At 38.9% G+C, this 27795-nt stretch overlaps 1 protein-coding gene across 2 annotated transcripts; it reads left to right on the plus strand.

Moving 5' to 3' along the window:
* Positions 1–546: 546 nt before the first annotated feature.
* On the plus strand, positions 547–27592 carry LOC124232982 (UDP-glucose 6-dehydrogenase). Of its 2 annotated transcripts, none has more exons than XM_046649965.1 (12): positions 547–828; positions 6026–6194; positions 13819–13920; positions 17287–17487; positions 17599–17796; positions 18267–18414; positions 20531–20625; positions 22112–22242; positions 23004–23137; positions 23545–23636; positions 23739–23849; positions 26208–27592. In XM_046649965.1, exons 2-12 carry the CDS (start codon positions 6033–6035, stop codon positions 26316–26318), a joined length of 1485 nt encoding a protein of 494 aa, XP_046505921.1. In that variant the 5' UTR covers positions 547–828; positions 6026–6032; the 3' UTR covers positions 26319–27592. The 2 variants fall into 2 exon arrangements, with proteins under 2 accessions (XP_046505921.1, XP_046505920.1); XM_046649964.1 differs by having other exon boundaries at positions 548–792.
* Positions 27593–27795: the final 203 nt, after the last annotated feature.

Below are 27795 nucleotides of genomic sequence, written 5' to 3' on the forward strand. Positions count from 1 at the left end.
GGGCCCGGAGGGTGCGGCGAGCGCAGGGGCTTGAAGGGAGTGTCAGGGGATTAAGCCGCTGGCGGGTCTGACCGCAGGGTCTAAGAGAACCAAAGGCCAAGGCCAGCCCTCGAGGCTGCTGGGGAGACCGGAAGGGGGGCGGGGACTTTCCGGTCCCCTCGGGCCGCAGCCCGCCCAGTACCCCCGCAGACCCAGTGTGGCTGACCTGGCCCGCGCACAGCACCACTTCAGCGCCGACTGTCAGCCAGGACGGGGACACAAGGAGGGAAGCGAGGCCAGAAGCCTGAACCGCGGCCTCCAACTGCAGGGGAGACTACAACCCAGCCTTGACGCGGCGGGAGCCCCAACCCACCGCCCAAAGCAAGCCAGCTGCGCACGCAGCTCCGCCCAGAGCCGCTCGCGGCAGGGGCGGGGCCGCTGAGCTGGCCCGAGCGGATTCGCCCAGGCTCGGCCAAGGGCGGGGCATTCCCCGCCCAGCCACGACTAGCCACGCCCCCTCTCCCCGCCCCTGAGCCCTGCAGGAAATAGGGGTGGGCCCGGGCCTAGCGTGGCGGGAGGAGGAGCAGGGATGTGGCGGAGGGCAGAGTCCTGGAGGGCCTGGCTGCGGGGTAATGAAGCCTCCGCCTTCTTGGGCAGAAGCCTTTAAATACGGGCTCGGGCCCGGGGCTCGGGGTGCGGCGCTTGGTAGTCCGAGGGAGGGACGCGCGGCGAGCGGACATCAGGAGGAGCAGGGCACGCGTGCAGAAGCTGCGGTAGCGCGGCCCGGAGCGAGGAGCTGTCCGAGCCGTCGAGGTAGGAGCGGACGCTGCGCTCGGTGCTTGGAAGGGGGTAAGCGCCTTTCCGAAGTTGGCCCCGCCGCCTGGTCAGGATGCTCCTGGGTCCCAGCGGAGTGTGGAGGGAGCGGGGCGGGGTGTGCGCGCTGCTCCTGGTCGCTCCCTGCGCTGGGTCCCGGGCTTCTCCTCTGATGAGCCCGCGTCTCTTCTTTTGGGCTCTGGGCGGGAATCACTTTTGGATCTGCTGCCCTGGGAATCACTTTTGGATAGCTTGGCCTTGTTATTCATGACTTGCGAATCTTCCAGCTGCATCTCTTTCTGTTTTTTTTCCCACTTTCTGACTTGAAACAAATGAGATTTCCCTGGCGCCTCAAAAAGCCGAACATCCACCGAAGGAAGCGGTCCTCTGGTTAGAGACCCCATTTTGGTCTCAGTCATAGTCTTTTGTTTGTGTTTAGAGTCTGCTCACCTGGGGGGCTGCGGCTTTCCTCACTGGCCGCTCTTCTTAAGAAACCAAAGAGAAAACGAAGCCAGAAAGCCCATTTGAAGGGGAAATCCTAAGATATTCTATCCTGACATCTCTATGGGCTGTCCTGGAATCCATTGTTGGCCGCCACACCATATAATTGCTTTATTTCATGTCACGGAAGAGCTTTCTTGGGTGCTTCAGGAGATCATTTTTGTATGAGACTTTGAAAAATTCTACCTCTTATATATAGGAAGATGATTGAGTAAGGTTGAGAATTCTGGTATATAGAAAAGAGGGATTCACTGGGAGGGAGCTTTTCACGCGTATACAGAGGAGTAGCTGTCCATTGACTGCCCTCAAAGACACAGTGAGTCTTTTAGTTTCTTCATATCCCCTGAGAAATGGAGAACAGTAGTCTGGTCTGTTTCTTCAGGGGTGTTCTGGAAATGAAAGAGCGTACTGTCTGCTCTGAGATGTGCTTGTCAGTACCCAGCATCTAGTTTAAGGTAAGTGGTAGACAACCCTGACTGAAAGGATCCCATTTCTTCTCCCACTGCTGTACTCCTTTCTCTAACATGAAATTTATGACTAATAACATACTCCATCTTCCCTCTTGCTATTTTCACAGCTTTATAAGATACCCTTTAGATATAATGTTAACACTGTCTCACTGATTAACTTTTTCCCTCACTGATTAACTTTTTCCTGGGTCAGGCATCTGTTAGTATTTAATTTTTGGAAATGACTAAGATGATGTGTGAAGTTGGTGTATCCAGCTATAACGTGCATTGCCTTAGCTGCTGGGTAATTATGAAGAGTGCGCTGAGGAGGGATGGAAGTGGAGGGGTTATATTCAGTTTAGCTTGTAGTAGGACCGTCGCTATTTGTTAGCACACCTTCTGGGTTGAAATATTGGTCTGAATTTATAAAATTTTAGATGAAGAGTAGTTTTGGAACAGTTTGCTATGACTTCCCCAAAATACAGAGGTGAAAACTCGTTACAAACGGACTCATTCAGTAAGCAAACATTCCAGTTTCCCTGACAGCACAGTAGAGGGTCAGAAGGTACATAAAAGTAGAAATAGAAAATGGAATCAGAAGACATCTGTGTCCGGCGAAGTATATTGCTAACACTGTATCAAGCTCCATATTAAAACTTTATTGAAGATATTATTGAGGGCCGCCCAGTGGCGCAGTGGTTGAGTTCTGGCGCTCCCTTTGGCAGCCCAGGGTTCGTGAGTTTGAATCCTGCGTGTGGACCTACCTACTGCTCATCAAGCCATGCTGTGGCGGCATACCCACATACAAAATAGAGGAAGATTGGTTTGGATGTTAGCTCAGGGACAGTCTTCCTCAAGCAAAAAGAGGAAGATTGGCAACAGATGTCAGCTCAGGGCCACTCTTTCTCACCAAAAAAATAAAATAAAAGTTAAAAACAAATTTTTATTGAAGCTTCCAAGTGACAATTTATTTGGACTTGCACAGATTATACATCCAGCTTCTTCAGTAATTTTCCCATTCTCATCTACAAGCCATGCTTCATATGAAATAGCAATGCAGGGATACCCAAAAACACATGCAGTTCTATAATATAGTTTCGTCTGCCATCAATAGTTTACCCCCAGCTGCTGTATGTAAAGCAAGCTGAATATGGCCTGGAAATCAAGAGGGTAAGAACTAACTCTGGGAAGACATGCTCAAGTTCTACCTAATGAAGAGAGAATCTTAGGATTCTGGGCAATCTCTGCAAAAATACTGTGATCAGCCATCTGACCTAAAGATAGTCAAACAACAGTCTTTATCTCAAAAAGATAGGCTCTTATAGAGAGCTACTCATTCATTCAATAAATGTTTATTGAGAACCATTAGCCTGGGAGCACCTTATTAAACTCTGAACTCCTTGAGCCCAAGAGGTGCATCATGTAGACATTCAAGCCATGTTTATTATATGAATAATAGCAGAACCTGTTCTCCTTGAGATTGAGAGCATAGACTGCCCTAATAACCACTTGGCTGTGGGATTAAGAGGTAACCCCCAAAGATCTTCTGGTCCAAAAATACTTTTGAAATTCCATTTTTTAAGTATTCTGGGTGTATTGGTTTTTTTTTTTTTTTGAGGAAGATTAGCCCTGAGCTAATATCTACCGCCAATCCTCCTCTTTTTGCTGAGGAAGACTGGCCCTGAGCTAACATCCGTGCCCATCTTCCTCTACTTTATATGTGGGACGCCTACCACAGCATGGCGTGCCAAGCCGTGCCATGTCTGCACCTGGGATCTGAACCGGTGAACCCCGGGCTGCCAAAGTGGAATGTGTGCACTTAACCACTGCGCCACTGGGCAGGCCCTGGGTGTATTGGTTTTAATTAGAGAGGAAGGCTGGCTAGCTGCCCAGTAAGGGTGTTACAGTGTGGTAGTTCTTCAGGTTTTCACAGTTCAGGACTTGATCTTCAGCCTTGCAGATCTGGAAGGCAGATTGCTTTTGTCCCCATGGACCCAGAGTTAGTGAGGCTTTAGGTGCTAACTGATGATGATTAAGCTTAAAAAAGACTGATGGATACATTAGAAACTGTATCTGTCATATTCACTATTGTATCCACAGTACATAGAATAGTAGTGGCTGTTACATGGTAGAGTGTTTAATAAATGTTTTCTGATTCAATTTTTCCCTAAATAAATTGTTAAATACTTTAAAATCAAGACTTATATCAGGGCTGGCCTGGTGGCACAGCGGTTAAGTTCGTACCTTCTGCTTTGGCAGCCCGGGGTTCACTGGTAGGGATTCCGGGTGCAGACATGGCACTGCTTGGCAAGCCGTGCTGTGGTAGGCATCCCACATATAAATATAAAGTAGAGGAAGATGGGCACGGATGTTAGCTCAGGGCCAGTCTTCCTCAGCAAAAAGAGCAGGATTGGCAGCAGAAGACATATCTCTCTCTGGCCAAATTCTCTGCTATGCCCACACAGTAGATCCTTAAATTGGTAATATTAATTTTTCCTGAAGGAGGAGAAGGGAACAGGCCTGAAGCAAGTTGGAGCAATTTTTCTGAAACCGTATGCCAAGCCTTTTCTCCTGTAGAGGTGGGAACAGCGGCAGTGAATGCTGGGGACACATCTTTGGTAAGCCTGCTCCGGGCTCAGCTGTCCCTCCCTCAGGTGGGCACTTTTCAGGAGAGCATTTCCCTGAGCTGTAGCACTTAGCCATCCCAGTGCAGTCTTTTCCTCCCGTGCGGTTTCTCTTTCTCCTTGTGTATAGGGCATTGGAGGCCTGGAAAGTGGTAAAGGGCAGAACTGAAAAGTAGAAGAAGAGTGAAGGAATGAAAGATGGATGGTTGCCAAAAGTCAATTTTGCTAGGCTCAGGATTTTTGCTGAGGTGAATCTTGGAATCCTAAAAGTTTAATAGAAATATCATATTTTTATGGCTTCACAGTGATAATAAGGAACTCAACCCATTTATTTAGATTATTAAGGAGAGAATCTACCAGGTTTAGCATAGTTTAATATTTCCTCATCAGGACATCCACACAATGGAATGTATAACACAGTGTAACTGTTAAAAAAAAGAGATAGAGGAAATGGACAGGTCTTCAGAATGCCTTAAGTGAAAAAAAGTCAAGTGTTGATAATGTATGTCGTATTCTACGTCCTGGGCAAGGACCTAGCCCCCCTCATCAAAGGACCTAGCGCCACTCCTCGGGCCATTCTGAGGTGGCGTCCCACACAGCACAACCAGAAGGACCCACAACTAGAATATACAACCATGTACTGGGGGGCTTTGGGGAGAAGAAGGAAAAAAAGATTAGTCCCAAAGTCCAGAAATGGGCTCTGAGATTATATTCACTACACAATTTGACTTCAGCAATTTATTTTTAAGTATTTGACAATGATCTTAAACTCAATTTCAGCTTTAATCAGAAACCATGAGATGATTAAAGGAAAGTAATTTCTGTAGTTACCAAAACTGTTACACAGATTTTTTTTTTTTATTAATGTTATGATAGATTACAACCTTGTGAGATTTCAGTTGTACATTTATGTTAGTCATGTTGTGGGTACACCACTTCCCCCTTTGTGTTACACAGATTTTTATTGAAGTAAAACAAAAATACAGAAAAGGGCATATAATGAGTATGGAAAAGTATATAGCTCAATTTTCACCAGTGAACACACTATCTGTATAGCATAACCACTATACATATCAAGAATTAGAAGAATATTAACAGTAAATCAGAGCCTGCAGTGTATTCTCTCCTAGGCGAAACCCTGGGCCGCCGAAGTGGAGCACGTGAACTTAACCACTCAGCCATGGACTGGCCCCTGGAACTAATCTTAATATCTGTTTTATTTAGCTAAGCCAGTTCCAAGGCTGACCTTTGTACAGCAGCATTTATTTGAGCAAGAATTGCACTGTGGTGTTCACCTTTGAACTTTCCGTCAGCAATCCAAGTTGTCCTAGTGTATTAGAGACCTAAGTAAGGGTTCTTTTACTTCTTAACTTTCTAAATATTAGGTCGTTATCATCTTTGTGGCTCTTCTCCAGTAAATATCAGTTACTATAATTTTTTTCCCGTAAGTTTCATGGTAGTGCAGCCGAGAACAGGCTAAGTCATCCAATCAGAATGTTATTTTTTATTACTATTTTCATAATTCTTAGTGAGTATGAATATAGAGAATCTTTCCAGATATGTCACCTTGACAGTTTTGATGAAGTGTGATGAACATGCAGTGTGATTTCTTTAAATCTTCTGTTTTCAATAGTAGAACAATTACTGTTTCCTTTCTAGTACAATCATGTTTGAAATTAAGAAGATCTGTTGCATCGGTGCGGGCTATGTTGGAGGACCCACATGTAGTGTCATTGCTCAGATGTGCCCTGAAATCAGGGTAACGGTCGTGGATGTCAATGAATCAAGAATCAATGCATGGAACTCTCCTACGCTTCCTATTTATGAGGTAAATCATGGTAAACAACTCTTTGTTTTCTTACTATTTTTGTTAAATAACTTACTATTAATGTAAAAATCTATGATGGCAGCTGATAAGAAATTAAGTGAAAAACCTAGATATGCAATGTTATGGACATTATAATTATCTCAAATGTGCCCAGGGAAAATGACTGGAAAGAAGCATATTAGAATATTAATAATGGTTGTATTAGGAAAGTGAGATTATGGGTAATTTTTTTCCCTTCTCTGTTTTCTCATTTTATCTATTATTATGGTTACCATATTGTAATAGTAAAATTAAAAAGTGGCATTCTGTAAAAATAAAATAAATAAAACTGTGGATGTTTATAACATTGTCATATGTGTATTATATTTTTTGATTGTTATACTTATATCAGGCAAACCTTGGATAGATAAATGATGTCTCCCATATTTAGTGTTTAGTATCACAAATTTGCTTAAGTGGAATTTTAAAATTTCTGTGAAGTTAGAGAATTTATAATTAGGAAAAATGCTTCTAATTATTTTATTAAGCTACGTGGGTCCCATTTAAAAAAATTTCACTGTAAAATGAGTTCATGATATTATGCTTTTGAAGCCCAACAGAGAAGCATTTGAAAATTTGATGGTAGTCCTTTTTCTCCAACATTAATATAGTCTTCTTTTTTTTTTCAGAAAAGCTTTGTTATTTATAAGATATTATCAACCATAGTCTTTAAGTATGTTAGGTCTTTGTAAAGGAAGTCTTTTTTTAAGAAAATTACTTGTTTATTTATTTACTTATTCCGGTAACATTTGTTTATAACATTATATAAATTTCAGGTGTGCATCATTGTATTTCAGTTTCTGTGTAGATTGCATCATGTTCACCACCCAGAGACCAATTACAATGTGCCTACATGTGTACATGCACACGTGCCTAATCACCCCTTTTGTCCTCCTCCCTCCCCCCGTCCCCCACTGGTAACCGCCAATCCAATCTCTGTCTCTATGTGACTGTTTGTTGTTGTTTTTATCTTCTATTTGTGAGTGAGTTGTACGGTTTTGATTTTCTCCCTCTGACTTATTTCGCTTAGCATAATACCCTCAAGATCCATCCAGGAGGGGAAGTCTTAATCCAGTTTTATCTGTAAGATAAATCTACCTGCTATTTACAGGCATATGAAATATAGAAAACCATGAAAAGCACCCCTTGGGTAGGAGCCACTCAACATCACGGATTTACTCATATCTGAATCAGACTTAGAATAAAAAAAAAATACCATCTGTGTATGGGGTAGTTTCTGTTTGTGCTTTACCTTTTCTTCTGCCAGATGACCTGCCCATAGTGGTTCTTTAAACTCCTCAGTGTTATACCATTTCTTTCCCTGTGATAAGTATAACCTTACTGCTGTATTTGATTTTGGGGAATTTTAAAAAAACATTTTGGAAAGATAACTTGATAGAGTTTTATAGAATTCTGATATCCATAAAAGGGCTGCATGGCATCTGAAACCCTGTAAGCCATATTTATATCCAATTATTCAGTAATTAACTCTGCCAGCAGTGTGCCCTAGTGATAAAAAACAAAGGGCACCCATCAGAATGGCTAAAATTATTGCTACTGACAATACCAAGTGTTGACAAGGATTTAGAGCAATTAGAATTTTATACACTGCTGGTCAGAATGTAAATTGGTACAGTCACTTTACAAAGTTATTCAGTTGTAGTTACTAAAGCTGAAAATATGTAGTCTGACCCGGCAATTCCACTCCTAGGAGTATATCCAATAGTACCTATGTGCACCAAAAGACAGGTAGTAACAGTGCTATTCATAATAGCCCCAAATGGCAAACAACCTAAATGTTAATCAGCAAAAGAATGGATTTGTAAATAATAATATAATCCTACAATTAAATACTCTACTGAATTGAAAATCAATGAAACTACTCCTGCATGCTATAATATGATTAAATTCGCACAAAAGTAATGTGTTGTCAGACACAAAGTAGTACATACTGTGTAATTCCATCTGTGTAAAGTTCAAATATGGGCAAAATTATCTCTGATGATAGAAGTCAGCATGATGGTAATTTGAGGGCTGGTAGTGACTAGGAGAGAACACACTGCAGACTCTGATTTGCTGTTAATGTTCTTCCAGTTCTTCATATGCATGGTGGTTATGCTATACAGATAGTGCGTTCACTTGTGAAAATTGAGCTATAAACTTTTCTATACTAATTATATACCCTTTCTGTATTTTTGTTTTCCTTCAATAAAAATTTTACTTAAAAACAAAAAACAAAGGGTATCCTGAACTAGAAAAAATATATAAACTATTTATAATATATTGGCATTAGACATTTTTCATGGAGAAAACAAAACAAAAAAATCAATTGACCAAGCTTGTTTTCTGGCCAGATTCTTATTATTGATATTACTATTTCCATTATTTGAAATCCGAAACTCTTCTTCCTAAGACTTCAGTGCTTTAAATTTAAAATAGTGTGTTCTACATTGACATTGAACCCAGTTGGGATATAGAGTTAGATTAAGAGAGTTAAGATCTAAAATGATTTCTTTTCCATGTCTTACTTGTTTTTTTCTCAATAACCTACCTTTTAAACAAAGATAGGTTTAAACAAAGAAACAAAGATATTTCTTGTTGTTTCACATTTCTATTTCATAAATAAATTTTTTCTTTGAATCTCTTTACATAGAATATAAAAGATTTGAAAGGCTAGCTAGCATTGTGCCCAGTAGAAGCAGTGTCTGAGTTCTAAGAACTCTGAAATCCCATAATTGTATTGACTTTATTTAATGTTTTTAACTATTTGGTCTTTAAAGTCTTATTTTTATCTCATTTTTAATATGTCTACTCCAGAAAATTAGATGATGATAACATAAGCAGCTATTTCAGGTCTGTGCTATTTAGTGTAGCCTACAAAGGAAGTGGGATCTTTTTCCAAAATCCAGCTGGCTTTGGAGGTTAGAAACCTGGCACTGCTACTTTGAAATTACTCTTTGCAAGTGGAATGATTTTCCTCTTAGCAAATAAATGACTTTAGGCTTGTAATTTTCATGTATCTTTCTTAGACATCAGTTGAGAAAAGATACCTGCTTAAGAAATTACAAATCAGAAGAAAATAAGTGATTTTTGTAAAGTTGTGTTTAAAAACAAAAAACAAAAACTTGGGGAAATGAATTGTGTGACCCAGTCATCTATTTTCAAAGATATGTTAGGCCTTTGTCCCATTTTTGTTTTTTTATTTCATGTTGTAAAATGGACTATTCCTGCACATTTCCTTGGCCATATTGGAGATGTGAAATGTTAGGTGAAATGTCAGAACAGGAAGAACTATAAAAGGAGAAAAACGAATGGCAGGTTTAACAAGTTCTCACTCTGGTTTCTGAGTTGCTTTGTGGAGTAGCTCATACATACTGTTACTGGTTGTGATTTTATACTCACCTGCCTTGGACAGGGCGAAGAAATGTTTTTATTTCCAGCGAAAACTGGGATACCGCTGCAATCAACTTCCTTCTGGAAATCTGTATCCTATAATGCATTTTTCAATATACAATGAAATAGATATTTGTTTTCAAGGATATTAGAAGAATCTATGGCATCAGTTTTTCATTGCAAATAACACGTTTTCATGTCAGGTAGTCCCTATTGGTGGCTAATGTTTAACTGATGGCCACTGAAAGAGAAATGATAACTAATACGTAATTATAATATATAATGTGCTCTTTTGAATACACCGTCTCCTTCAGAGTTGTTCCACCCTCTCCCCATCCACTCGGGGACTCACTGGACTAATTAGAGAAATATTTATGAGGAAAAAGGGTAGGACTTGATTGTTGATTATATAAGAAGGATGAAGAAGAGGGAGGAATCTAGAATGATATCCGTGTTTCTGGTTGGATGACTGGGTGCACAGTTGTGCCATTAGTTGCGATAAAAAATGCAGGATGTCGTGACAGTGCTGGGAGGTGAAATGGTGAATTCTCTTTGTTTGGTCCTTTTCGGTTCTAGAGGCTTTGGACATCCAAATAGAGATGTTCAGAGGGCAGTTGGATATATATAAAAGGTTTAGGCAAAGAATTTAGTGCTGGAGATGTAAAGTTAGGATTATGCAGGTAGTAGTTAAAGTCAGAGTGGTTGAACTCTCCCAAGAAGAGCCTGTGGAGAGAACAGAGCCTGGGTCAAGGACAGAACCCCAGACAACTCTAATGTTTGACAGTGGGTGGAGGAGGAAATGCCGTAGAGAAGCAATGAAGAATAGTTCAGAGAAGGTGAACCAAAAACCAGACGAGTTTTAGTAGTGCAAGCTCCATAAAGATGTATATGTCTTGATTATGAGTGACTAACATGGTGACCAGCTCATAGTAGGTGCTCAATAAATATCTGCTAAACGAATGAGTAAGCTGTCAATTATGCCAAATATAGGAGAAATAAGGACTGAGACATTTTCACTAAGTTTGGTACTGTAGGGGCCATTGTAACTTTTGCAAGAACAAGTACAAATGGAGGAGACTGAGGAAGTGAGAGAATGTAGGAAACTTATTTTAAGAAGTTTAATTTAGAAGGAAATAAAGAGTGGTCGCTGGAGAGGGGCACAGGGTAAAGGCAGTGATTCTATTTATTTTTTTTCTAGGTCTGATAAAGGATCAAGCATGTTAATAAACTAAGGGAGACAAATCACATAGAGAAGGAAAGGTCAAAAGCATAGGAAGAAAGGAGCTAATTGATGGAATAAAGTCTAGAAAGATAGCGAAAGGATGGGATCAAAAATGCGAGGGGAGGATTGGCCTTGAAAGCCTCTCCCTCAGAGACTGCGGGGAAGCAAATGAGGATGGGTAAGGATACAGACAGTCTTGTTGGTGTGGACGAGAAATAAGATGACTGACACGTTGGTAATCTCAATTTTCTGGCAGTGGGAAGTAAGATATTCTGCAGAAGATAAAAGGGGTTGTGTTGGGTCAAGTACTTGTAAAAGTGGAGGTTTGGAGCAGTAATCTCAGACTAGAGAGCACAAGTAAAAAGATCATCAGGCCGCATTGGAAACCCAGCTAAATATGCTTAGAATCCATGAGCTTATGTATATTATGGTTCTTTCTAATCTTATAGGCTTACATTTTATAGGCCAAACTATATTCATAAAAAAGTAGTTATTTTTACTGCCTGCTAAGGAAATAGTAATGCCTATCAGATAAACTATGGTAATAAGATATTTAAATTTTTATTCAGAAAATAGTGTAATAGATGTTAATATTTAACGAAACATTTTGTTTTGTTACCATATTTATTGAATAGTCATTGCTTTTCATTAACTTTGTTCATCAAAAAGATAATATAATAACTACATTTTAAAAAACAAAATGGATAATTTGCTTTACTTTTTCTGGGCAAAATAAAAGATAATTTACCCTGTGAAAGGATTAAACTTCTTCCATAAGAAGTACCATATAAATTCTAAATACTAATTATGATAATTGCATAATGAATCTAATAAGAGGTAGAGCCCATATTAACTACTTCTGCATGCATTTTAGAGATCTACAAATATCGCGTTGATTTTAACAGAATATTGTAGTTGTTCATTTGAGGTCTTAGTATAAATTCTGCATTGCTCCAATTTTAGGTTATTTTAATTTAAACATTAGGAGATTATGTATAGGACTGAATTAAATCTTCTCTGCAAAATCCCAACTCCGTAATCTTTCACTCTCATTTTCTAGAACCTAGTCAAAATAACTAAGGAAATGGTTACTGTGACTGGTGACGACATAGTCGTGGTTGTAGTGGTTCATATATTTTGCTGATCTTGTTATACGTTTTAGTCAAATTAATGGAAATTTGAGTTTACATTTTATACTTCTTCTAATTGCTCATGTTAAAAGGCCTCAGAACCATGAAGAAAAAGTGAATTGCCTCTGGATATAATTATAGACCTGTGGCCCCTGAAGTGGCTTTTTACTTTGCTATATAGAGAGTTTTCTAAACGTCCATAATGTTGTGGATGTTGTTTGCACCTTCTCCTCTAAGAAGAGTAAGCTCAATGGTTTATGTCTGTTTTGTTTTGTTTTGTTTTTGCTTTTTATTATGGAAACTTTGAGACATGTAGTAAAAGCAGAGAGAATAGTATAATGAATCCCCATGTGCCCATCGCCCTGTTTCAACAGTTTATCAACATGGCCAGTCCCCAGTCCCAGCTACCACCATCCTGTTTATTTATAATTTCGTTCATAAACATTTCATTATGTATCTCTAGAAGATAATAATTGTTTCTAAAACCTAAGTATGTCACCACTATCACTACTAAAAATTTTACCAATTCTTTCTCTTTTTTTAAAAAAGATTTTATTTCCTTTTTCTCCCCAGCCCCCACTACATAGTTGTATATTCTTAGTTGTGGGTCCTTCTAGTTGTGGCATGTGGGATGCCTCCTCAGCGTGGCTTGATGAGCAGTGCCATGTCCGCGCCTGGGATCTGAACCGGTGAAACCCTGGGCTGCCGCAGGGGAGCGCGCGAACTTAACCACTTGGCCACGGGGCTGGCCCCCCAATAATTTCTTTATATCAAGAATTCTTGGGCCGCCCACTGGTGCAGGGGTTAAGTTCACGCATTTGGCTTCAGTGGCCTGGGGTTCGCCGGTTTGGATCCTGGGTGTGCACATGGCACCACTTGGCAAGCCATGCTGTGGTAGGTGTCCCATATATGGAGTAGAGGAGGATGGGCCTGGATGTTAGCTCAGGGACAGTCTTCCTCAACAAAAAGAGGAGGATTGGCACAGATGTTAGCTCACGGATAATCTTCCTCAAAAAAAAAAAAAAGAATTCTTATACATATCCTTCTTCCCACAGTGTATTTGAATCAGAATCCAAGTAACATTCATACATTGCAATAGATTTGTATCACTTAAGTGTCTTTTAAGACCATGATATTTTATCTCTCTTTTCTTCTCTCTCTCTGTTTTTCTCTTCAGTTTGTTTGTTGAAAAAACCGGGGTGTTTATCCTGTAGAAATGTTTACAGTCTGGATTTTGCTATTGGCCTCATCTGGTCAGATTTAGACCTGATTTTTTGGGGGGGGTGGGGGTAAGAATACTTTTTAGGTGGTGGTGTACAGCTCAATATTCTTAACAAAACTTTATCTCCTGTTAAATTGTATGGGAAAAGTAACAAAATTTTCAATAGAAATGTTTCTTACAATGGGACTTAGAAAAAATATATATTTATGTATGTATAGAGTAAATATTGACTGTTTCACAACCAGTTGTATGGCCTGAATTCTTGGGTGTAAAAACCTGTGTTCATAATGATGAAGCAAAATCAAATGTTTGCTCGAAATCACAGAAGACCTTGAATTTTCTGATAATTGTGTTGATTCTTACACAGCAATCAGGCACATGGTAAATTATGACACAGCATTAAAATGAACTACTGCTTTAATTGTGGCAAGTTCACTTTTGCTTTATTTACATGACTTACGCTTATGACCTGTGGTATATGACTTTTGATTTTTCAACAAAGGTGTTATTTGAGAACAAGTATAGACCTTTGAATTACAATATAACCTTCTCCTTTAACAAACAGAATTCTTTACTGTTAGATTATCTCATAGGATTGCTTAATTTTTTTCTTTTTAGCCAGGACTAAAGGAAGTGGTAGAATCCTGTCGAGGAAAAAATCTATTTTTTTCTACCAACATTGATGATGCCATTAACGAAGCTGATCTTGTATTTATTTCTGTAAGTATTTTTCTTTGTTATGTGAGTTTTAATGTATTCTTGTTTTTACAGAAGTTTCATTGTATTTTAGTAGTAAATCCACTGATGTTAACTCACAGCGTTACTTAGTGTAGAGTTGTCAGTTGAATTTTGGTTGTCACTGGCTTTGTCCAACACTTCACCAAACCCTATAATCATCTGGTCAAGTATGTCATTTCAGATCATTGAACAGATAAATTCAGAGAAAGGTGTAGTCTGAGATCTAGAATTAGGAAGTGCTGGTAACGTGTGAGCACATGTGGTGATAGGATATATATTTTATCACTTCTTGTTTCCACTGGTTGGTAGAAGTGAAGGAAAGAGGATCAGATAAAGTTCACCTGCAAATTTATAGGCATCTTCAATCTAGATGAATTATGTTCCAAAAGTCATTTTAAATTAATTGTTTGGAACTTGGCATATGTTGGATGGATTATCAGGCTAGCCCAGACACCTTCAGCTTGTAATATGACTACACTATTTTCTCTTTGTAATGAAAAAAAAATAGAACCAATGCTTGGGAGTAAACTCTGGTAATCCAATGTTTAAACCAAGGTAACTTATTTCTTGCTGTCCTGGTAACCATCTACTCAAATATTCTGTTTGTGATGGTAGAGTTATCACCAGTTGGTAGCTGAGCTATGGTGTTGTATGACTCAACACCTTTAAGGCCTTAAGGGATAATGGGAAAGCTGATGGTATGAGTTTTGACTCGGTCCCACGAGGTAAAGGAAAGCAACGCCATGGGGTCCATAGAGGGTAGATGCTGTTGAATTAATTATGCATATTGTTAATGATTGTAAGCTGTTGAATAAGGGTTGTTTTCTCACTGGTGAGACAAAAGCAGTACTGTGAAGACGTGAACTCCAGAAGAAAATGGTAATGAAGACAACGGTAAAACTGTGTTATGAATTCAGTCTCTCTTGTCCTCCTTAATTACTTCTATGACTCACCTACCCATCCTCTTCTTTAGCTTGCAGAAGGTTAGAGTAGAGGCATAGGAAATAAAATATTTTGGAGTAGGTAGGCACTTGGAGAAAATCAAGAAGTTGCATTAGTCCAGCTTTGGATAACCAGAGCCTGGAATGGGAGTAAGGGAATTTTCCTTTGAAATATATTTTAAAAGAATCTATTCTCAGGCTGTAGAGTTCACTGTAGGGTGGTATGGCACAGACAGTTGATGTTACACTTGCCTCTCTGCAGACTTTGTATACCTGTTAGGGTAATTTATTCTGTATAACTCATATCTAGTTCCCATTATTCTGTGGATCAGTTTTTTTCTTTTTTTCTGCTTGTTGGATACTTTTCCTTATGGAAAATATCAATATACAAGAGATGAAGATAATAGTATAATGAACCCCTACTTACCCATTCTCAATTGTCAACAGTTATCATGGCTGATCTTGTTTCATTTACTGTTTCTCTCCCTTTCCTCCTACCCAAGATTTTTTTTTTTTTGAGGAGGAGGATTAGCCCTGAGCTAACATCTGCCACCAATCCTCCTCTTTCTGCTGAGGAAGACTGGCCCTGAGCTAACATTCATGCCTGTCTTCCTCTACTTTATATGTGGGATGCCTGCCACAGCATGGCTTGCTAAGTGGTGCGTAGGTCAACCAGGATCCGAACTGGTGAACCCCAGGCTGCTGAAGTGGAGTGTGTGAACTTAACCTCTGCACCACTGGGCCAGCCCCCCAAGATTATTTTTAATCAAATTCCAGATAGGAATAGTAGTTTTATACAAATCAGTTTTCAATTGTTATCTTAGAGCTCATTTACAAGAGGAAGCCATCTGGTCATCTCTCATCTCAAGCATGTTTCACATTATCCCATCAGCTGTTTTTGCCCTTCCGTACTCCATTGCACCCTGACTTCCGTGCCCAAGTCTTTTCTTAGTTTTTGTTCCATGCACATAAACAACTTTTTCCTCCTGATTTTCATACCTCAATTCAATCTTCAAGTTTTGACTAATTTTGCCTTGATTTGTTTATTTAGTTTCCCATTAGGTTATGAGTGTCAAGAGAAGAGAATTGGTACTACTTACCATTGGTTCAAAAATTATTCCTATATAGAATTTTAGACTTTTCAGAGTACTTTTACTTTTATCAGTGTTATAAAACTCGTGTGTTAGACTTTAGAGAGTGTGTTGTGCTCATTTTCCAGTGAGATCGTTGAGGCAAATGCAGCCATACTTCTCCATGGCTGCATGATATAGTTAAGTCAAAACTAAATGCCTAGACTCTGGACTCGTGATTTATTTTCCTTTCTATTTGATAGTCTTTGTCTACATAGTATTCTGTATCCTGAAGATGCTGGATAATTTCTAGCTTTAATGAGCCAAGAAAGCATTTGTGAATGATACTGCAAACATTTTTTAAAAGCTGTTGATATAGGTCTATAAAAAAGAAGAGTAAAAAAGGAGTGTAAAGTTTAGTTTTAAAGACCATGATAATATATTACATACAATAAAGAGAGGAGGGGCCCGTCTGGTGGCACAGCAGTTAAGTGCGCACATTCCACTTCAGCAGCCTGGGGTTCATCAATTTGGATCCTGGGTGCGGACATGGCACTGCTTGGCAAGCCATGCTGTGGTAGGCGTCCCACATATAAAGTAGAGGAAAATGGGCATGGATGTTAGCTCAGGGCCAGTCTTCCTCAGCAAAAAGAGGAGGATTGGCAGCAGATGTTAGCTCAGGGCTAATCTTCCTCAAACAAACAAACAAACAAACAACAAAGAGAGGAAGAAGAGAAAACATACATTTCATTTCAGACTGTGAACTTCTAGAGGATGAGAACTGTTTCATTTGTCTTTATATCTCATTCATCTGGTTTTTTTTTCTTCTTCTCCCCGAAGCCCCTCAAGGACATAATTGTGTATTCTAGTTGTGAGTGCCTCTGGTTGTGCTATGTGGGACACCACCTCAGCATGGCCTGATGGGCGGTGCCATGTCCACACCCAGGATTCGAACCAGCGAAACCCTGGGCAGCTGAAGCGGAATGTGCGAACTTAACCACTCAGCCACGGGGCTGGCCCTCCTTCATTCATCTTTATATATATATCTATCCAAGGGCTTAGGTTGGAACCTGCCTGGCCTGGTATCTGACACATACATAGTAGTTTCTCAACAAAAATTTATTGAATGAGTTCTCCAGATGCTTCAAGTTGTTCCTTTTAGTGATCATATTTATAAAATGTCTTATTTCCACATAGCTAATAGAGGGTTAAATCAGGGCTACTGATAATAGTTAACTTCCCAATTGACTAGTTAATTGATGGTCTGGGCATATCTTGAAGTCACTGAATGGATATCTCACAGATATTCTGTTCTTAATCTCGTATACTTTCATCAGGTGAACACGCCAACAAAAACCTATGGAATGGGGAAGGGCCGTGCAGCAGATCTGAAGTATATTGAAGCTTGTGCTAGACGCATTGTGCAAAACTCACATGGGTACAAAATTGTGACTGAGAAAAGCACAGTTCCCGTGCGGGCAGCAGAAAGTATTCGTCGAATATTTGATGCGAACACAAAACCCAACTTGAATTTACAGGTATTAAAAAGGGAAGCATTAGAATCTGGCTCTTCTTATGTAGCTATCAATACCTTAAAGTTGTCCATAATTAATTCTAGCTTAAAACTTTCCTTTGCATTGGGATTCTAGGTACTGTCTAACCCTGAGTTCTTGGCAGAAGGAACGGCCATCAAGGACCTAAAGAACCCAGACAGAGTACTGATTGGAGGGGATGAAACCCCAGAGGGCCAGAGAGCTGTGCAGGCACTGTGTGCTGTATATGAGCACTGGGTTCCTAGAGAAAAGATCCTCACCACTAATACTTGGTCTTCAGAACTTTCCAAACTGGTTGGTACATAACATTCAACTCTCCATTAAATTTAAAGCCAAGGCGTGATTTCTCTTAAGCCTAATAAGCTACATAGATACTTTCTTAATATTGATAAAAGACATGCTTTTGAAGATAATTTACTTGTACATTATGAGATATTTTTCACAAGGGGGATCAATTATTACAGCATAAAATATTCTAGAAAATTCTAAAATTTTAATAAAATGTAAGATAAAACAAAGGGTACATTAAAATAGTAATTTTGAAAATCACTCTTTCCCTTCTTTTACCCTCTTTCTTAATCATCTTTCTTCCCTAATTTAAAACATTTCCCCTTACCAACTCATCCACTGCCTCCTCAAATTAAGCCCATCAGTCGCTTTTGTAGCTCCCTTGGTAATTTGTATCAACTCAGTGAAATATAATCCAGATGGATAATATTGCTATTTTAACCCATCGTGCTTTTCTTTCTTTCTTTCTTTTTAAGGCAGCAAATGCTTTTCTCGCCCAGCGGATCAGCAGCATTAACTCCATCAGTGCCCTCTGTGAAGCAACAGGAGCTGACGTAGAAGAGGTGGCAACGGCCATTGGAATGGACCAGAGAATTGGAAATAAGTTTCTGAAAGCCAGTGTTGGTAAATTGAAATTTTTCTGTGCATAAAGTGGGTTCATTTAGCTAGATCCCCAATCTTAAATAATGATTAAAGTAATCATTCCATTTTTCATGTGATCTTGAGCCTATCAGGGACTTTCTAAGTGAGGAAATAATTCAGTGTACATTGTTTAATGGTTACTGACTGATTAGTATGATAAACATGTTTCAGTGTTTTAGGAGAAATAAATTAGTATTTAGTTAGAACATTTAGGAAGAGTAAGTTTGGGAGACCAGATAGGAAATAATTCGAGTAACACCTTATTGAAGCGAGTAGTAAGAAATTCTCTATCATTTGCTTTTCCTACTAATATTCGTTTGGAAATGTGGCCTTGGTGAAATATAGTTGATCCTCATTATTTGTGGATTCTGTATTTGTGGATTAGCCTACTCACTAAAATTTGTTTGTAACCCCAAAATCAATACTTGTGGTCATTTGCAGACCTGAACAGAGCAGAAAAAATTTGAGTCCTCTGCCACACACATTCCCAGCTGAAGCTGAATAAGACAGTGCTCTTGCCTCTTGCTTTCAGCTCTCATACTTGTTTTCAGCTCTTTTTGTGGTTTATTTATTGCCGTATTTCTCACATTTTCGTGCTTTTTGTTGGTATTTCACTGTTTAAAATGGCCCCGGGTCTACTGCTGAGGAGCCAGAAGGCTGTGGTGTGCCTTATGGAGAAAACGCACGTGGCTGGATAAGCTTCGTTCATGCATGAGTTACAGTGCTGTTGGCTGTGAGCTCAACGTTAGTGAATCAACTGTATATATTAAGTAAGGTGTCTTTAAACAGAAACATACATAAAACAAGATTACATATCAATTGATTGAAAAACTATGAGCAGAAGCTCACAGGAACCTAACCTCGTACTTCCGCTAGAAGCAATGCTTCAATATTTGCTAATTCAGTGTTTATGACAATTTTGTAGAACATAACTAGTGGGTATAATGAGAACTAACTATATATTTGGATATAAGTTAATAAGGTCGATGTAAAGGTAAATAGAGTCTTTTATAGACTGAGACATAGGCAGCCCTTCCTTGTGTCTCATGGCCTTATGCCATTTCTCAATACTGGTTTCCCTGGCCTTTTCTGTGTTTTTGATATTTTTTTCTAGCTACCATTTAATAAAAATAGCTACTACTGAAGGCATATTATGCACCGTGTTCTGAACCAGCACTTTATATATCTCGTTTATTAATCCTTTTAACCTGTTACAAAGGTGCTGATATTTCCTTTTTAGAGGTGATTGAGGATCAGGGAAATTTTTGCAACTTGCTCAAAGTCATACAGCTAATGAGTGCTGGGTGTTTCTAACTCAAAGCCCATACAACCCTCAGTGTACACTGCATTGCACTAGAACAGGGGTGGACAAACTATGGCCCCCTGGCCAAGCTAACCCACAGCTTGTTGTTGTAAATAAAGTTTTATTGGAACATAATGCTCTTTTAATTACATGTTGTCTGTGACTGCTTTCTAGCTGCAGAGGCAGAGTTGAATAGTTGTCCTGGAGACTATATGGCCCACAAAGACTAAAATATTTACTATCTGGCCCATAAAAGTTTGCCAGCCCTGTGCTAGAGTTAGTGATATGGGGGCAGTATACCAGATGAATGAGGGAAAAAATAGAAAACATAGCCATAATGAAACTTTAGCTAGAAAATTGTTTGGAAATTATTTATAGAATTGATTAGTCGATTGCAAAGATCACACAATTTATAGACTCACTAATTTTTCAACATCCGAATTTTATTAAAAATATTAGCATAGGCCGTCTGATTTAGTGTGACAAAGAAATTTATCAGGGCCCGGCCCCGTGGCCGAGTGGTTAAGTTCTCGTGCTCCACTGTGGCGGCCCAGGGTTTTGCTGGTTCGGATCCTGGGCGCGGACATGGCACTGCTCATCAGGCCATGCTGAGGTGGCATCCCATATGCCACAACTAGGAGGACCCACAACTAAAAATACACAACTATGTACCGGGGGGCTTTGGAGAGAAAAAGGAAAAATAAAATCTTCAAAAAAAAAAAAAAAAAGAAATTTATCACTTGATTCAGTTGTGTGGTTCCCTAAATGAAAATATTGTCCTTTTTTTTTCTTCAGGTTTTGGTGGGAGCTGCTTTCAAAAAGATGTTCTGAATTTGGTTTATCTCTGTGAGGCTCTGAATTTGCCTGAAGTAGCTCGTTACTGGCAGCAGGTATTAATCTTTCTAGTCAACAACTTATGATTAACTTCTAATTAAAACATGTCACCCGTTGTGAAATGTTTCTGATAGGATTTATTTATTCCAGGAACTCAGCTATGATCATATTCAATTTTGTTTATTTTAGGTTTATTTATTGGACTTCTGTGTTTTTAATTTGTCTTTTTTGCTAATCAACTGTGATAGAAGTTTCTGCTAAACCAGTATTTCTTCTAATTTTATAACTAAATTTGCTTCCAGAGTAAAACAAGAACTATTACTCTTAATTATAATTCTTCTCTATCTTGAAAAGCATGGAATCAAAATCAGGGAAGAACCTGTATTGTAATGCTTTCACGTGTTTAGCGTGTGTTGATATTTGTGTTGTCCCTTTGAGATTCCCAGAGCTAAAATTAGAGACCTTTCCCAAACTGGAAGCAGAGTTAACATTTATTGAGTGCTTGCTCCGGGCAGGCACTCTTTTAAGCACTTTGCATGTAGTATCTTAGTACTCATCACTAATATTATCCCCCATTTATAGATGAGGGAGCCGAGGCTTAGGGGCATTAAGTAATTTGTCCAAGATACCAGCCAGTATACCTACCTTTCCCAAATATTTTTTTCCCCAAGTTTATAGTTTTTTGGCAGTGGATGGGAATGTAAGGAAATGCATATTTTTTAGGCAAATGTACACTTTTAAGTTTATTTCACTCAATCCGGCATGATGGCTTTATCCTACTGTCCATCTTGGGGAAAAGGAAGATAAAGCCTCGATTTTCCAACACTTTGGACTCATTTCCCAAACTCACAGGGTTTGAGACAGCCCCTAGAAGCTTAGAGCCTTTAAAAATAAAAAAGTCTTTTTCCTTATATTCATCTGGTCAGCAATATGAAGTCTTGTTTATAAACTCTTAGGAGAGTAACAGATTAGGTGATCAGAGACTTTTACTCTTATAACAGTTAAAAACTTTGCCAAATGTGTGTGGGGTTTTGGTTCATCGGAGGCACTGTGACTGTACACTGTTTGACTGTTCTTTGTCTACTTTCTCCTCACGCTCAATCTTGGTGAGGGGTCGGGGGGAAGCATATGAGGGAGTACTCTGGGATTTGGTTGCTTACATCCTGCTTCCACAGGGTTTGGAGAATTTGGCTCAGGAGAAGAGTTTTCTCTGTGCCTTATTTAGGATGGCCTCAGAGCTGGACCTCAGATGGGGTTGAAACGTAGCTGTGCTCCCCATCTTTACATCCATCCCAGCCCGATGCATGGAAAGTTAAGCCAAATGGAAATTAAAATTTTCAGGATGGCTTTAAGGAAAGGTGGGTGGGTAATTCTTTTTTTTTTTAACCTGTAGATACAAAAGAGCTTGGTTGATCTTTGCCTCCTGTTAATTTATAAGGCTTATATTCATACAGTAGTACTCACCATAAAACTCTGAGCAAGGCATGGCACAAGCTGCACCTCTTTTAACCGATCATCGCGTAATTGTCCATGTCATTGCAGGTTATAGATATGAATGACTACCAGAGAAGGAGGTTTGCTTCCCGGATTATAGACAGTCTGTTTAATACGGTGACTGATAAGAAGATCGCTATTTTGGGGTTTGCATTCAAAAAGGACACCGGTGATACGAGGTATCAGTTCTTTAAAATATTTCAACCCCTTTGAGAGTGTTAACACCTCCTCTTATCTTGATTTTTGATTGGTGGATATGTGTGTGAAACACAGGTCTGTATATAGTATAAACAATAAAAATAAAGTGAACATCCATATCCTCACAGAAATAGAATCTCACCTGTATATGAAACCCCTAGGTATTAAAAATATATGCCATTTAAAAGTTTAGCAGGGAGGAGGGAGGTGGGAAGAGTGAAATAGGGGGTAAGAGGTGCAAACTTCCAGTCATAAAATAAATAAGCCATGAGGATGTAATGTACAGCAGAGGGAATATAGTCAACAATATTTTTGGGGGGCCAGCCTGGTGGTGCAGCTGTTAAGTGTGCATGTTCCGGTTTTCAGTGGCCTGGGGTTCACCGGTTCGGATCGCGGGTGCGGACATGGCACTGCTTGGCAAGCTATGCTGTGGTAGGCGTCCTACGTATAAAGTAGAGGAGGATGGGCATGGATGTTAGCTCAGGGCCAGTCTTCTTCAGCCAAGAGAGGAGGATTGGCGGCAGATGTTAGCTCAGGGCTACTTTTCCTCAAAAAACAAAACAAAGCAATATTGTAGTAACTATATGATGACACATGATTACTAGTCTTATCAGGGTGATCATTTTGTAATGTAAATAAGTCAAATCACTATGGTGTGATTTGAAACTAATACAATATTGTATTTCAACTGTACTTCAATAAAAAAAACAGCTCAGCAATACTGATTTTTTTTTTCCTTCAGAGAATCTTCTAGTATCTATATTAGTAAATATTTGATGGATGAAGGTGCACACCTCCATATATATGACCCAAAAGTACCGAGGGAACAAATAGTTGTGGATCTTTCTCATCCGGGAGTTTCAGAAGATGACCAAGGTAAGGCTTTGAGTCTCACGAATCACTTTGAATATAGGCTCCAACACTTGTTTGTTCTCTAGAAAGCTTTGGTTGTTCAGTTTGTATCATTTATATCTTTGGTAGGCCCGCTTTTCAACCCCGTTACTCGACAATTAAACTCTTAGGCGTTGTTTCGTCAACTTTGTTCTGAAGTGATGAGCTGTGGATTGGTCTAGTGATTTTTCCTACAAATTCTTCAATCCTCAGAGGTTCCAGGAAATGCTTCAAGGTTGGGAGTTCTCCAGGCCCCCATCACTACCCCACTCACACTTCAACCAGACCATTCCATTTCTGTCAGACCCTCAACGCCTGCAATCCTGGTGTTAAAATGCATCATTTCAAATAACTCCTTTCCTATTGCCAATTCTTTCTTGCTGTTGTTACAGTGTCCCGACTTGTGACCATTTCCAAGGATCCGTATGAAGCATGTGATGGTGCCCATGCTGTTGTCATTTGCACTGAGTGGGACATGTTTAAGGTGAGGTGACAGAAATGGTATTAAGGACAATTTTAGAGGTGTCCTAGTATCAGTTGGGGTTGTGTATGTGTTCTAACTGTTCTTTTGGTTCTGTCTTTACAGGAATTGGACTATGAACGCATTCATAAAAAAATGCTGAAGCCAGCCTTTATCTTTGATGGACGACGTGTCCTGGATGGGCTCCACAATGAACTACAAACCATTGGCTTCCAGGTAACCATGATCCTGGACTGGTTTTGTTTCATTTGTTTGGTCATTTGCTTTTTAATGGTTTTGCATTTTAGAATTTTAATATTTCCTTATTTAGCAATAACATAACTCTGGAGTAACTTGACTATGGGTCAATTTTCTGGGAAGTATCTATGGGATTTTTGTAACTATTTCACCCTCTCCTTAAATTTATGATCTAAAGGTTATTTCAGTGTTATATAATAGTAATATAATATCTAGGAAGTCGTCAGTGTCCTATCATAGAGGGACAAAATGTGCCCTGCCTTACCTCATATCGTAAGGATCAAGTAGGAAATATGCCATTTTTTTTTTTAACTTTTTTCCTGGAGCCACTGATGCTGCTTTCCTGAACTGTCTGCAACACACCAACCCCCTCAGAGGCTGGGTTGCTTATTCCTATATGAAAGCTTTGAAAACTGCAAAATGCAATACATTTGTCCCGTGTTGGTATAGGATGCTGCAGCTTCTGAGTGCTCAGCACTGTCCTGTGCTGTGAGAGGTCTGAATGGAAAGCATGAGAGCTTCACTGGTACTGGCCCTCTTCTAATTCAAGCTTTGTCAATTAGTTATGGAATGTTTAGAGAGCTGACAGGAACCTCGACCTAGAATAGTACATTTATATGTTGCATCTATTTCAATTCTACCAGGGGTCCCAAAAGTATTAATAAGAAGACACTACTTTCCATTTCCTCGGAGCAGTGTGTTGGGGGTGGGAGGCTCTGGGAGGTTGGTGAGGATAAAGAAATATGCCAGGAGATTGCTGTCACCATAGTTCTGGAGCAGAACAGAGAGGGGCTGTGTTTAGAGCTGGCTATGGGCGTCTGCTCAGCACCAGCTGTCAGGAAGAGGTATCGATAAGGTCTCATCTACTGTTCAAAATACACGATATAGTTCTCTTAACCTGTCACCGACTTGTTGAAGATTCATCTTACTTAGAATTTAGTGCCCACTTCTCATTCATGAGTTTCTCTTGCAGCAAGGATCAAATGGCATCCTTGTCTATTAACACTCCAACAAGGACCTTAGGGACTCTTCTATTCCACCCCTCCATAGTGAGTAACTTCATGACTGTTTTTCCCAGTCATGACTTAAACTCAGCAATGTTATTTTTTTAAAGATTATTTACAAGGCATAGACAAATTTTCTGTCATTCCTGTTTTACTCACCTAAGAGAGAAAGTATGTAAAAAGATATATATTTAAAATGAGTTTGAGTTCTTCTACGTTAACTTTTCCTAGTAAGGTTTAAAAAAACATTAGCAGGGGCCGGCCCCGTGGCCGAATGGTGGAGTTCATGCGCTCTGCTGCGGCGGCCCAGGGTTTCACTGGTTTAGATCCTGGGCACGGATATGGCACTGCTCGTTAGGCCATGTTGAGGCAGCATCCCACATGCCACAACTAGAAGGACCCACAACTAAAATATACAACTATGTACTGAGGGGATTTGGGGAGAAAAAGCAGAAAAAAAAAATTAGCAATGGAATCACTAAATAAAGAGAATTTGTAAGTCACTAATAAGACAACTGGTTAATACAAAGTAGAAGCCCTTTCTTTGTGGTACATGTCAGAATTAAATATCAATTTTTAATTTAAAAGACATTTATGAAAATCGTGTAGTATATTTATCTCTGCTGTAGATAAACTTATGACTATTAAAGAAGCAATGTCTTTAAAGATAAGATTGATGATTTGGGATATTTGGGAAAAAGTTTAAAATGTACTATGCAGAAAAAAATTGACTATCAATTATTTACTGAAGGCTGACTTGTATGCCAGACACTGTGCTGAGTGCTTTATCTAATTTGGTTCTTACCACAACCCTTTGAGGTAAGTGGTAGTAATACCATTTACAAGCAAGGAAGTAAGACCTAGAGAGTTTAGGATTCCAACTGGGGCCTTTCATACTCTGAAGCCTGAACTCCTGAAAACTATGCTATTACAGCTTATGCATGGTTTTTAGAATAAAGGAAATGGACATGAGAATAGAATATGAGACAGAATGTGAATTAACTGGAATCTAGTCTGTTAATTGCTTTCGTATATGCTACTAAAAAGTAGTGGCGTGTGAACTCTGAGAGGGTCTGGTGTTGGGAGTGGCAGGAGTTAGAGGGTCCAGATATGAATATGAAAAGTGTAGTGTAGATTGACTCTAAAACATAAAAAATAGAGAGGGATCCAAAGATCTTTCATAGCAACCCAGACAACCTGAGAAACTTTGTCTGCTTTTAAAAAGAAAAAATATTCTAGGTTTTCTCCCTTATTATACTTCATTATAGAGTTTTTATATTTACGTATTATAATTGTTAATATTTTTCTTTCCAAATCCATTTTGTTTTCCTAGATTGAAACAATTGGCAAAAAGGTGTCTTCCAAGAGAATTCCATATGCTCCTTCTGGTGAGATTCCAAAGTTCAGTCTTCAGGATCCACCTAATAAGAAACCCAAAGTGTAGACATTGCCATTTTTATTTGTAATTTTTTTGGTACTTCAGAATAGCAAATATCTATCTCATATTGAATGGTAAATGAACCAAGTGTTTTTAAGGAAACAAAACTATTTTTTTAATAATCAAATTTATACTAGCTATGTGGGAATTAGCATATCTGTTAATTATGAATCTAGAATATTTTTTACATATTTTTATAATATTGTTACCTCAGTGATTGGATGAGTGGCAAATAATCATGTTGGTTTTAATGGTGTCAATTTTTGTAAGATAAAAATTAAAGTTCAAACACTTTTTACTTTACAAAATATCCATAAGCAGCACTTTAATATTACATTGTAAACGGAAAGGTACTCTTCGGTTTTTCTGATCATCAGTTTATTTACCTGTCATTAGATATGTATTTTAAACCATGAAATTGCTATGCTAAATACTGCGCTAAAGGTGTTAACCTTTTAGAAAGTGTTATGGAGACTTAGAGGTTTCTGGATTTATGGGTAAGATGTTTTCCAAGCCATTTCTTGTCTTTCTGAACTTAGAAGGAGGATGCAGTGGACAGAATAAGGCCTTGTGTGCTTTTTTTCTTTCTTTCTTTGTATATGCTCAGAACATTTTTCCTGTGCTTCCATAACCCTCCAAGTACGGTTTGGTTAATGTTGCATTGCTCCTCTTGTTTTAATAAACTGTGTTGTTGGTTTTTTAGCCCCAAAAGATCACCATTACTCATTTCCAGTCAATCTGAATGAGATTAAAAGGCAATTTTTTTAACATGAAGAGAAAAATCAGTAGTATGGTCTATTTTATTCCTCTTCACTTCTCATTTTTCCTCATTGATCATTATTTTTTTAGTCCAAGAGCCAAAAATATTTGTTACCTTGACTTTGCATTTTTATTTTACTCATTGCAATTTTTTCCCTTTTTCTTTAAATAAGAAAACCAATAGAATCTCATGTATGAATTTAAAGACGTTGACTTTACAAATTATGGATAGCATAATTTCTAAAATAAGAATTTTTGTGTATTTCCATCTGCTTTTTTCTTGTCTCTTGTTGACTTCTATTTGATTGTTTTCTCTTGTATTTTATCATTATTGACATATGGCAGATGTCCATTTGCTGCTTATGCTCTGCTGGGAGGGTACAAACTGAGTGACACAGATACAGGCCTCATTCTTGAGGAATTTTGCAGTTCAATAAGAATACACAGGCAAATACAAAGATGACACAGAGACGTCGTCTGTACAGATACAAATACATAAATAAAATATTCTGCATCAACAACTGCATGGGTGTAGTTTTGTCATAGTGCAAGTAACTAATGAGTCACGACAATCTGACATTAGACAGGAAAAAAATCACTCCTTACTTTTTTGAGAAAAGGGCATTACATCATTCTTTCAAATGATGCAAGAAAGGGAGGGAATTTAGCAAATAGACCAGGTATTGGCAAACGATAGCCCATGAGCCAAATCTGACCAGCCAAC

The sequence above is a fragment of the Equus quagga genome, unplaced genomic scaffold (assembly GCF_021613505.1).
Source record: "Equus quagga isolate Etosha38 unplaced genomic scaffold, UCLA_HA_Equagga_1.0 146_RagTag, whole genome shotgun sequence".
NCBI lineage: Eukaryota > Metazoa > Chordata > Mammalia > Perissodactyla > Equidae > Equus > Equus quagga.

Bases quoted from the DNA above. Each gene is read 5' to 3' on its own strand.
- LOC124232982 (XM_046649965.1), top strand. From the start codon at position 6,033: ATGTTTGAAATTAAGAAGATCTGTTGCATCGGTGCGGGCTATGTTGGA. The intron at 17,797-18,266 runs GTTGGTACATAA...TTTCTTTTTAAG, and splicing joins CTTCAGAACTTTCCAAACTG to GCAGCAAATGCTTTTCTCGC. The intron at 20,626-22,111 runs GTATTAATCTTT...ATGTCATTGCAG, and splicing joins TAGCTCGTTACTGGCAGCAG to GTTATAGATATGAATGACTA.